The sequence below is a fragment of the Lithobates pipiens genome, unplaced genomic scaffold, assembly GCF_037356315.1.
Source record: "Lithobates pipiens isolate NorthernLeopardFrog02 unplaced genomic scaffold, aLitPip1_a1.2 Scaffold_18, whole genome shotgun sequence".
Classification (NCBI taxonomy): Eukaryota; Metazoa; Chordata; class Amphibia; order Anura; family Ranidae; genus Lithobates; species Lithobates pipiens.
The window spans coordinates 69680529-69693636 of record NW_027507758.1 but is presented as its reverse complement, the minus strand read 5'-3'; the positions used below and the strand labels follow the sequence as shown (position 1 = coordinate 69693636).

Here is a 13108-nt window from a genome sequence, read left to right as displayed (position 1 = left end):
TTTCATCAGACAGCGGGCTGAAGCTTGCTGTTGGATGACATCACAGAGCCAGTCCAGGCTCGGCAAAGATCATGACCATATGTTTGGGATCCGCCCACATGCCTGGACTGGCACCTGCCTCAGCAAGGCAATGAGAGCCTGATCCAGCCGCTCCTGCCCCCCTTCACCACCCAACTCTCTGGTCCTCAGTTCTCTGCTTGGGAGAACACTGAGAACCAAGCAATAAGTAGTGTTTGTTTGGTTCTTAGCCTTAGAGCCGACAGACAATTGCAGCATCGGACCAATGTTTCATCCACCAAGGTAAATATGATTAAAAATAAATAAATATCATACCTCTCTTTGAAGCAAATGGAGGGGCCAAGAAGGGCACCTTTGCTGCATTGCATTTAGGGCATCAGTTAGTTGTAAGTGGCTAATAACATCCATGAAAGAATATGCTATCGATAATACATGGTAGAAGGAATGCAATAAAGCTGCTGCACTTTTAATGCCTCTTGTTAATGTGTTGTGCAAAATTCATAAAGCATCTGCAACACTTTTGTTTTTTGAAAGAAACTTGTTTACCAAATTTGGTTAGTTCTTCGAGCCCTTTCACACTGAGCCGCCCGGGCATCAGTCGTAAAGGCCGCTATTTTTAGCAGCGCTTTACCATTGTTTTTGCTGCGCTATTCAGACGCTAGCGGGGTCCTTTAAACCCCCGCTAGCGGCCAAAAAAGGGTTTTCGTGTACAGGGTACAGTGGCGCTTTGCTGGCGGTTCGGTGGGGCTGCCCATTGATTTCAATGGACAGGGGCGCTTTAGGAGAGGTGAGTTCACCGCTCATAATGCGCTCCAAAGAAGCTGCTGGCAGGACTTTTTCTGCCTCCCTGCCAGCGCACCGCTCTAGTGTGAAAGTCCTCAGGCTTTCACACTGGAGTGAATGGAGCCGCTGTTTCAGGGTGCTTTGCAGGCACTATTTTTAACGCTATAGCATCTGCAAAGCGCCTCAGTGTGAAAGGCCTAAAATGTGCCACTTTATAGTGTGGTGCAATGGATGTGCCAAATTCAAAATAGAATATTGACAGTTCATATCTTATGAAAGGGGAGTTAATTAAGACCAACTCTCTTTTTTGGTGTACAGAGAGACCCTAGCACAGACAGATTTTGCTAAAGTGTCTTGCATGCGTTCTAAAAGTGGCACATCGTGCACCAAATTCAAGTGCAAGTTCTAGACGGGTACATGAATATGGTGTATGCCACGTTTATAATAGATGCAAGTCACTTTCACAAAATTTGTCTGTTCCAGTCTTTATGAATTCCAAGGAATGTTTTCATCATTGAGCACTGGAATGTTGTAAATTTCCATATACCTTTACATTAACGATTTTGAGTGTTGGACTACTTTTCCATAATGGTTTTGCAAATTTTAGTCGCCATCTGGTTTATGTAATGTTTTCTTTTTTTAATAAAAAGTTTATATAAGGACCATGTATTTTCTTATTTTTTTTATAACACATAGCATGCAGTGTTTTACAGACTACATAGAACCATTTAACACAGTCTCTGCTCCTCGAGGATCTTACAGCATAATGCCCCTCCCCTGCCTATACAACCTTTAGGGCCAACCTTTTCATACATCAATTTTAAGCTGTGCTGATCTTTTTTGATCTGTAGGAAAAAGCCAGAGCATCCAAAGGAAGCCAATGCAAAAATGGGCAGAGCATGCAAAGACAATGCAGCTACCTTGCCTAATGGAAATATGGAAAATGCACAGTGTAGTATTTATCTATATCTGAGGCTTATCTAAAAGACATTAACCAGTTTACTGGGAACCACAGCTGTGGTGCAAGTTTCTGATATACAGAAGTGTCAGCTGCTGGTGTGTTGCTAGAAAGCGCTGTGAAGGAAGCGGTGCTGATGCTAAATGAGGCATCGCGCTGGTAAATTTTTTCTTTTAATTTTTTTGAAAATGTCACAATTTGACATGTACATGTCCTACTTTTTCAATGTACACCATTGCAGCTCTTAAAGGACACTAGAAAAATGTCCTTGTCAATGCATGCAACAGCCCTGGGTAAAGCTTCCTGGCGCAGCCCAATCACATATAGCGAGAATGGCCGTCAAGCAGGTTTTGCATTCCCAAAAGGTCAAATGCAGGTCAAATGCACTTGTCAGTGAATTCTGAAAGTGTATCAAACTGATGCAATTTACAACGTGCCTAAAGCCCATCAACACAGGCCCTTTGTTCAGTGAATGTATAGTTATCCTTTAAAGAGACTCAGGGGTTGATTTACCAAAGGCAAATAGACTGTGCACTTTGCAAAGTACAGTTGCACTCTGCAAGAGCAGTTGCTCCACAGCTTAGTAAATGAAGTAAAGGTTCACTTTGCAAAGAATGCCCAATCACGTGCAAGGAAAATCAAAAAAAAAAAAGCAGAATTTTTGTTTGCACATAATTGGATGATGGAACTCAGCAGAGCTTCTGCTCATGTACTAAGCTCTGGAGCGACTGCTATTGCAGAGTGCTACTCTAAATCAACTCCTTATACTCATCTTGCCCATCCCACTTATCTTACCCCGACTCTCCCACCATTCTATTTTATGTGTAAGCTCTAACACATCTGTACAAACAAACACCTCCTCTACTGAAATGCTCCAACAGTGTAGCTATCAGCAGATACTGTAAAAAAAAAGCACACAGAGCTCTGCAGAAGGGGGTGCTCCCTCCAAAATGTGTCAGTCTGCTGATACCATGATGCATGGGCCAGGCCACTTGATGCTACACTGGATCGTAATTTAATTTGATACAACACATTTATTTTTTCTCTTCTGCGAGTATGGATTTGCCTTTCTGTTTATTGTCTTAATAAATCCTGTAGTATTGCACTAGGCCAGTGATGGCGAACCTTGGCACCCCAGGTGTTTTGGAACTACATTTCCCATGATGCTCAACTACACTGCAGAGTGCATGAGGATCATGGGAATGTAGTTTCAAAACATCTGGGGTGCCAAGGTTCGCCATCACTGCACTAGGCATTTGCACCCTTAAGTGTGCTCTAACACCATTGGTGTTAGTTGCTGTTGAAGCTGGAGTTCGAGCTTTCACAGGGTTAATGGTGGTGTCTCCCTTATCTGGTTATGGTGCTCAGGCTTGGTGATTGACTGTTCCCCCTTAAGCAGAAGCACCGGGTATTTTTGGGGGCTACAATGGAGCAGCAATGTTATCACCTGATCCAAAATTTATTTCAATGTTATAAACAATTACTCAAAATGTGAGCTCACTGAAAAGACAGTTGAGTTTCCTTTAAGTGAAAGAAAAACCTTCTGGGTTGGGTTTTTTATTTTAACTTAGGGATGGTCAGTATTGTTCTGTCCCTGTGCTAAAGTTACAATACAAACTATACACACTTCATATAATTTATTTACTCTTAGTGGCTGTACAATTTCATTTTTAATAAATACTCTTCAAACCGGTTCACAGCGCATTACAAACGCATCTAATAACTATCCCCACTTCGGAGTTTTACAAAAAGCGCATCAAAACCCTTAGGTGATTATAGACCCTTTGTTAACCTCAATCTCTTGCAATCACGATAATGTGAATTTCTGTCATAGTAACACAAAGCAAGGTTCACTTTTTTTTTTTTTTGCTAATAAAACACAGATAAAGTCATCATCTTGAAAACGGTTTCGTTCTGACAAAAACGAGCTCTTTGAAATAAAGCCGTATTCGCAGTATTCCTGGCTTGACTTAATGTGGATTTTACTGCCTTCAATTTTAGATTGAAGAAGGGGCCAGGATAAAACCCACTGTGTGACAGTTGAATTTATAGATAATTGTGAATATTTCTGTCCTTCAATAATAAAAATCTGAGATTTTTTTTTTCTTCTTTGAGTGAGAGAGGAATGTGAATTAGCCCTGATGTTAGCAGCTTAGTATAATGGAATGATGTCTGCAGTGTCTTTAGTGTAATGAACTCCTCTGTAATTAGCAGGTCACCCCCCCCCCCCTCCATTCCCACCACCCCCTCGTTGGAGCTTATTTCTGCCACGACTCCAAATAGAGCGCGGCATAACAATGGCTGTCCTGCAGCTGATGTTCAAACAACTTTCATCTGCAAGGCAGAATTAGTGAAATCGGGTCAAAATGAGACTTCTTTTCCTGGCTATCAGTAGAGAAAAAAACGTTTTTTCCCCACCTTAATTTACATAGCCAAGTGCAAATGTTCTGCCATCTGACAGATGCTAAAAGCACTGTAGGACACGACGATTAAAGTAAATATGGGCATTATTTGCAGAAGCCTTGGATAGACGTAAAAGTTAAGGAAGCATATGTAAATCGAATCGTTCTTTTTTTTCCATTTAAAAGCCATCACATTTTTATGCAGATTTACCCTATTGTAGAACTTTTAGGGTGTGTTCAAACCCCAGAGGCATAAAATCTTCAGTACCCTAAAGTCAACTTGCGCTGCTAATTAAATCTTTTTTTTTTTAAACGGAGCTCCAAGCAAACAGCTAAATACAAGGATAATATATATATATATATATATATATATATATATATATATATATATATATATATATATATATATATATATATATATATATATATATATATATATATATATATATATATATGAGCTGTTTGGTGGCTTATAGTTTTGTATATCTGTGTATTCAGTCCTGAGAATTATGCAGCTCTGCCACACAGCACAGCCCTGGGTGGCAGGGCGGGACACCTGATTTGTCTCTGCTGCAGTTAGGTAACATTTATAGCTCTTGTCCCTCCCCTAGCCAGTGACTGCACAGTGAAAAGAGAAGCAGCACACTTATGAGCTCATCTCTCTGTTACTTTGCTCTCTCATTCTAACAGCAGATCCCCTAGCACTGCAGCACACTTAACTGACTCTTTGTACTGCCTCTCCTTCTCCCTGTCTGACCTCTGCTGTATGGGGATTGCAAGAGGTTAATACCAGGTCAAATTCAGGTACTTACACTGCTTGCTTTAAAAAAATATAAGTTTATATCCATTTGCATTTGTGCAGTGTGTTAGTGTGTGTTGTGTCACCCAATAACATTGAAGTTAATGGGCTCCCAAAGCACCAAAATCAGATGTGTCAAAAACTTTTCCCTGCAATGCACTGTCAATGCAATTTCTCTGCACTGGGTTATTGGGGACGATTTAGTAAAGCCGGTTGCACACAGAATCTGGTGCAGCTGTGCATAGTAACCAATCAACTTCTAACTTCAGCTTGTTCAATTAAGCTTTGACATTGAAATCTAGAAGCTGATTCATTACTATGCACAACTGTACTAGATTCTGTTGTGCACCACTTTTAGTAAATCTCCCCTAATGTGTAGGGGAGCTGTTCAAACATGTGCATTCCCACAATCTATAGATGTAAATTGGCCCTTAATGATGTATTAATGAATACATAGCTTAATTAATCTGTGCATTTTATATCTACCTAAAGTTCAGTTTTAGGTTTGGTTCACACTGATGCAGGAAACGCACAGGAATCCCTGCGTTTCTGCACCGCATAGCAATCGCATTGTGTTCATGCGATCTGCTGCGGGTGTCAAGTAAAAGTTAACGACACCCCAAAAATCAGAACGCAGAACGTTTGCTAGAATTCAACAAATGAGTGGTAAAATAGCTATAAAAAGGACCTTTCCATTTCCTTCTTTTAAGCACCCAAGAATTTAACAGTTATAAAAAACCTTACTCTAAGTAACTGAGGCTAGATAGGCACTGTGGGGGAGACTTAGGCCCCTTTCATACTGAGGCGGGAGCGGTGTTGGCGGTAAAGCTTTACCGTCATTTTAGCTGTGGTATGCGGCCACTAGCGGGGCGGTTTTAACCCCCGCTAGCGGCCGAAAAAGGGTTAAAACTGCCTGCAGCAGCGCTTTGCCGCCAGTATAGCCACGCTGTCCCGTTGATTTCAATGGGTAGGAGCGGTAAATACACCGCTCCAAAGATGTGGCTAGCAGGACTTTTTTCACCATCCTGCTAGCGCAACGCTCCAGTGTGAAAGCCCTCCGTCTTTCACACTCAAGTGAAAGGGGCCAGATTTTTTCAGGCACTATACAGGCGTCATTTTTAGTGCTGTAGCACCTGAAAAATGCCCCAGTGTTAAAGGGGCCTAACTAAGACCGGAGAACTCAAAATCTGGTGCAGCTGTGCATGGTAGCCAATCAGCTTCCAGGATATTTTGTCAACACTTAATTGAACACGCTGAAGTTAGAAACTGTTTGGCCACCATGCACAGCTGCACCAGAATTTGCACTCTCAAGTTTTAGTACATCAACCTCCGTATGCTACCTGATGGAGAGAAAACAGTAGATGGATAAGAAAGAGGAAGCACTTGGCATTGTTACAGAGGAGCCTGCAATATCTGGTGAAAGCCCAGTTGTGAGGGATGAATCTGAATGAATGTTTTAATCATGGCTGCATAAAATTCACTGCCGGGGAGAGAGAGAGTAAAAAGGGAGCGTATTTTAGTACCCTAATAACTCCTAACTGTAGCCTAAGATCATAATGTATGTGAGAGCAGTCCAGTAATTATAAGGTAATAAGTGGTTTTGTAAGTGCTCTAAATTAAAAGGAATTCACAGAGCTGCTGTAAGTCAGAGCTAGGCCACTTTTTTTCATATGTTGGCCTAAGACATGACTGTAAGTAAAGGCAAGCCACTTCTAGGGCGCTAATTAGTATTAACGGATAAAGGTTGAGAATAACAAAAAAAGAAGTCACATATTGAATAGAGTTTCTGTATTTCTTAAAAAATGTTGCTAAGCATCAAATAGTCTTGCCTTGCAGTATGGGTGTCTTAGATTATGTGTTCTCCTTATGTTATGTAGGTTTGGATGTGTAAATGAATACCACTTTCTGACCACTTTAGCATAAGTGTACACCAGAAATTCCTTTGGGGAGCAAGGACTGAAGTAAATAGTTCTTTGTAAAATTTCACGCTGGTTTTGGTCAGCATTGGTGAACTTTAAAGGACAACTTCACTTTTGGTAGAGTTTATCCTTATGAGGTCTGCCTGGCTCTGCACTGTCTTTGCAGCTAAAACTACCAGCTAAGTTCATATGTTCCTACTTTATTAAGATAACGGTTGGTTTGTGCTCATAGCGGCCTATGGTTATCCAGAGGGGTACAGACTAAAGCAAAGGAATGAATGTCACAAGCGGCATACATGTGCAATGGACCCTTCACAGGAGTTTTTGATGCAAAGACTGTGGCGGTGGACAGTGGCGAACTCCAGAGCGGGTATTTTACCACTTGGGCTTCACTGAGGGGGGGGGGGGGGGGTGTAAGAAATATTGAAGGATGACAACTGAAAGTGGAGTTGTCCTTTACATTTGTATTTATAGATCTAATTTTTCACCACAAAGATAAGTTGAAATCGACAGTTAATAAATAATTTTAGTTATTTCAAACACTAGGAACATGGGGAGAGGGTGTATCTTTAAGACTACAGGCATATCCCAGAGAAGAAAAAAGGGTGAACACTGACCACTCTACCATGGTTCTTCTTTCCTACTTAGCGTGGTCAGGAACCAACATGAAACCCTTACTTCTTAAAGGGACTGGCAGGATCGCCAGACATTTGTGTGCTTTACACTTTTTCTACAGATAAAGGGAACCAAAATGTTTAAAGTAAGAGACAGAGAAATTAAGTCTCTAACTTTTAAATTTGAGGTTTACAGACACTTTAAATGTATAAAATAGCTAAGAAAAATTCAAATGGATGACCACTTAAAAACGTTAAGGCAAGAAGGATAAAATAATTTCACATAAGCATAATTTGGAAAATGTACCTACAATAATCTCTAAATCATATTTTGTAATGATCTATTCCTATGCTAACTGCTTTCTGATAAATTATTTTCCTATATCATCATACTGAAGGAAAAACATGTCATGCCTTCATATCCCTATTGAAGAATATGAAGCAATAATGACTGAGGTGGACCAAAATAACACAATCAATTGCAAGAAATCTGAATTTACATGTTTTCATTCAATCATTTTTGCAGTTTCTTTTTTATTTTTGGTTAAGCCTCCAGCACTGCGATGCGTTCGTCTTCTTGCATGTACAGTTTTGCGATTGACAAGCAGCCTTACCTTTGGGAAAGGGGATTTGTGCTTTTTAAAGTTTTTGTTTACCGTCTGTCTGTAACATTGCTAAATCTCTGTCATGGCCTTATGCTGATTACCTTCATGTACAACAAGAGTTATTGACTGATGGATGAATGATGTGCAGTCTTTAGCCCCTACAGAGCAATCTTAAAGAAAAGGAAGCTTGCTTTTTATTAAACGGAGTCTTCTCTTTTCTCTCCCCCTTATTACCATGCAGGCTTCTCTGCAGAATGTCAAGCAAAGATCGACACATTGATTCCAGCTGCTCGTCATACATCAAGACGGAACCCTCAAGTCCAGCTTCCCTGACGGACAGTATCAACCACCACAGCCCAGGTGGCTCCTCCGACGCCAGCGGAAGCTACAGTTCCACTATGAACGGGCACCAGAATGGACTGGACTCACCACCCTTGTACCCTTCGGCTACAGGCCTTGGTGGCAATGGGCCAGTCAGGAAACGTTATGATGACTGCTCCAGCACCATCGCCGAAGATTCACAGACCAAATGTGAATACATGCTTAATGCAATGCCCAAAAGACTGTGTCTAGTGTGTGGAGACATAGCATCAGGCTACCATTATGGGGTGGCTTCATGTGAGGCCTGTAAGGCTTTTTTCAAAAGGACAATTCAAGGTTGGTGCTTTATTTTTTATCAGACATATTTATACCCAAATCAAAACATTGTTATGCTATTATCAGTTCTTAAAACTGAATTCCTTGTATCAATTTAACGTACTAAAGCTGGCCATAAAGGCTTAAGGTTCTGATGGCCCATTGCTATAAGATTTGTCATGAGAGACCTTAGTCAAGTAAATAGTTCAAGGTGCTAGGTGCACAGTGCAGTCACCTATTGCACCCAGACAGACACCTGATCAATACAAGGTGTATGCTGATTGGGTACTGCCGGTACTAGACTTTGCTCTGTGGATATTTTATTGATTAAGCCTGCAAGAGTGTTATAAATAAGCCAGTCTTAAAATAGCTGTTCAGTTAAATCTAATAGGACACAGATATTACATTATTATTGGTATGGTTGAGTTTCCCATACAAAAGCATACTGTGTATGGTCTACTGTAGTCAAATGCCAGAAAAGTACTAGTACCCAGATACGTTTTTTACACCTATTCATATGTCTATATACTGTACCTTTTGAGGTGGGAAAGAGGGAATTTTTTAGCCCAAGTTATGCAAGGTATGCCAAGACTCTGTTAAGAAGTTCATGAAGATTTAATGCCCCAAAAAATATTAGTTAAACCCGCTGAGCCTTTTTTACACTACTGTTCCTTTTTATTGTCATTTCAAAATAATAAAGGCAATAATTTAGAAGGTTGGATTAATCATTTGGTGGAGTAATAAACATTTGGCAGTTACTGTAAATGGTACATCCAGCTAACACATAAGGAACTGATTCCAAAAGCAGGACAGTTCTTCCAAAGAAGGGTCAGTTAGGAGCCATGTTTCTAGCATATTTTGTCTACTGTGTCAGACTGGATATTAACGTGAATCTGTGGTCAGGCTATGAACATTCACATTTGTGCATATTCTTAACCATTCTTCTTCTATGCAGTAAGTGAGCTTTAAAACAAACTCATACTAACCCCTGTAGCTGCAGACATTGTGGAGCAAATCAACTAAAAATTTCACAGAAGAAGTACTGAAATCACAGACCCCCCCCCCCCCAGGCCCCCCCACACACACACACACACTTTCACCTTAATTCCTCATGCAGCAGGTGTTCTAAACTATTAGAAACTTTGTGGTTGTGATCTTTGAGAATGAATTACCCCACATGTACACTTTAAAAGGCCATTGCCCTCCTCCCACCACTAACACCACCACCAAAAATGTTCATTTTTAATTTACTTCTTGATTCAAAGTGACCTCCTGAATATTCCACTGTTTCTTTCTGCATTGAAGGAAGGCATTCAGAGACACATGCACTCTTTCCACAGTCAATATATGGATTATGGAAGATGGAAGCTCTAAAGGAAAACAGTTTCAAATGTATTCAGTAAGGCAGTGCAGATTGCAATTAACATGTGCAAAGTGTTGTAATACAAAACAGCACACCGTAGTCAGATCAGCTAAGAGAGGACTTGCATTCTGTTTCAGTGGGTTACTGCACTTTTGCATCATTGTTGCTTATTACACTGTGTTACGGAATACGTTCAAATAAAGGTGTGTAAAGGCTTACATTAGTATCTGACTATTATAACCATAATTGCTGACATTTACAGAAGAACTATAGGCAAAACTTATTTTTCATTTTCTATAGAATAATGGAGAGTTAAAACTAGGCTTGTGCAATTCGTTTCATAACGAATCGAAATTCGGCCGAATTTTGCATCTTTCAGACATTCGAATTCATCCGAATGTCCGAATAAAAAAATAACGAATTACAATGAATACAAAAGAAATTATATCTGATATCACGAATTAATTTGACATGATTCAGTAATTCTTTAAAGATCTAATGAAACAAAGGGTCAGCTCAAAGTAAATCTTATAGTCCAATCAGCGGATTCATTTTGTGCTGGAGGTTGGATTACTGGCAAAGTGCATTCCTGAGAACTGAGCTAGAAGGGTGTTGTATTGTATTTGAGCTGAGGAGAAGAGACGTTGTCATTGTGTGTGTTAAAAGATTCAATAAACAAACGACTTTCCAAACTACGAATCATTATCACTAATGTCTATACATACATAAATATCGAATTTCAACTAATACGAACAAAATTATAGCGCATATATAACAAATTAAGTCGACAGGATTCGAGATTCAGTATAACGAATATTGACACTCTACGAATAATAACGAATTATCCGAAAACGTATTAACATAACATAACGAATATAACAGAATGAAATTATGTATTTTACGAATGACAACAAACCAAAACTAAACAAAATTTTCCATGGTGCACAAGTCTAGTTAAAACCATGGTGAGTTTTTTTTTTGTCCCCGTCTTTGTCCTATTGCGAGGATTCGCCTTCACTTCCTGTCCCACAGCCAAATAGGAAGTGAGCGGAAATTTCTGCAAATTGGAGGAATTCCTTGGTCACCAGAACTAGTGTCCCCATTGGAAGATTTCCCTTGTATTACTTTTTTGGGGACAACCCAAAATTTGTGATTTTCTTATCCCCTTAACAGGGGCACAGACAGCAACAAAAAAAAAAAACTGACAAATGCTCAAATCCATCTCCACATTTATGTAGATTGTCGTACCTGCCAAAAGCTTTTTAATTCTATTTAGTCAGTCTTGTGATTAGGACTCCACTGACAAGAAGTTCAGCCATGTCCCTGGTCTCCACTGCAGAGTAAACCTATTATAAGAAACATCTCTAGGCTGTTGCTGCTAAGTATTCCCTTTGTGGTTGAAAGGCTGATCTTGTTTCTTCAGAACTTTCAGTCACTGGCCCAGAAAAAATCTAAAGATCAGGACTTTATCATGAATCTCCACATCGGAATGTTTGTTCTGGGTCCATGACCTAGACATTACTAAATCTAGTTGGTCACCATAACAGCCAAGCAGCCAGCATATTACAATGAAAGCCTCTGTATTCTTCTTCTTTTGTTTAAAGCAGCAAAATTTGGTTAAGGTTCAACCCCAGCCTACTGACTGGACAATCATTGAGTTTCACCACACTACGGAGGTCATCACTCTGACCACTTTAATGTCCCCTCCTGTCTGCAAGATTGACAGCAAATCCCATTGGCTCATTCTCTCTCAGTCTAAGGAATTCAGGAAGAGAATATCTGTGAGCCCAGGCTCCCAATGCGCATGGCATTGACAGCCTGGGCTCACAGGAAGTGGGTTGGATAATGCTGGCAATCATTCAATCTAGAAGAGGAGTGGTGGCTGGGACCAGGAGCTGTAAGTCTGTAGAAGACAGTGCTAGAGAGGAGGTAAGTATTGCAGCAAAAGCTTATTTTTTAATACTATTCATGGGGACAGTGGATATGAAAAAATAGATATCTGCTTTAATTATATAAGTCCAGTTGAACTTTCAGTTTAAATTAACTAAACACATTCCAGTTGCAGAAAAACAGTTTGTTTTCTGAAGAAAGCAACCACAGCCTGAGTACAAAAGCCTGTGCCCTGCCAAAATGCTACAGAGAGGAATGCTTGCTCTTTTTTGTAAAAGCAATGATCTCTCTGCTGAGGTCCAACATGCCCCCTGCTGAGTCAGACCTCTAGCTCTGCAGTCAGCAAAGCTCATGCTCCCTGCTGATTGGAAAATTTTAGTTCTGACTCAAAAGGGGCATTGTTTGACATCTGCAGAGAGACTACTGCTTTCACACAGAAAACAAGGGTGCCACTATGCAGCACACTATTAAGGGACAGGTGTTTGTACTCAGGTGTGGCTGATTTCTAATTAAAATTTAATACTTTGCACACCTTTTGTTTTGATGCATTGGGAATGTATTTAGCTGATTTATAACTGAAAGCCCAGTTGAGCTTTAAAGTGGTTGTAAAGCTTTTTTTTTGGATTAAAATAACAACTATGTCTATACTTACTTGCTGTGCAATGCTTTTGCACAGAGCAGCACTGATCCTCTTGTTCTAGGATCACCTGCTGGCACTCGAGGTTACTCCTCTTCATCAGGTGCCCCCACGGAAAGCTGGTTTTCATGGGGGGAATGCTCCCAAGTCCTGCTGCTGCATTTATTGAGACAGAAAGTGGGACTCAGCCCCTCCGCCCACTCCCATGTCACAGGATTTGATTAACAGCAGTGGGAGCCAATGGCTCCTGCTGCTACCCATCTGTCCCACTAGGAGCGAGACAGCGGCTGTAGCCACTGCACTCGTGCACATCACTGGATCAGATCAGGCTCAGGGAAGAATGGGGGCTGTGTTTGGGGGAGGGGGCACTGCAGCATAAAAGGTTTTTCACCTTACTGCATTGATTGCATTAAGGCGAAAAACCTTAAGGCTTTACAACCACTTTAATAAAAAGTGCAAAGCGGTAAATCTGACCATAAGAGTC

At 40.5% G+C, this 13108-nt stretch overlaps 1 protein-coding gene across 7 annotated transcripts in view; it reads left to right on the top strand.

The window, feature by feature from the left end:
- ESRRG (estrogen related receptor gamma) overlaps window positions 1-13108 on the top strand; it is a 1080228-nt gene that overhangs the window by 882806 nt on the left and 184314 nt on the right. For all 7 annotated transcript variants that reach the window (XM_077485775.1, XM_077485771.1, XM_077485773.1 and 4 more), the window contains one exon: window positions 8340-8755. In XM_077485775.1, the coding sequence (XP_077341901.1) occupies window positions 8353-8755 (403 nt within the window). In that variant the 5' untranslated portion in view covers window positions 8340-8352. The remainder of the gene's footprint in view (window positions 1-8339; window positions 8756-13108) is intronic.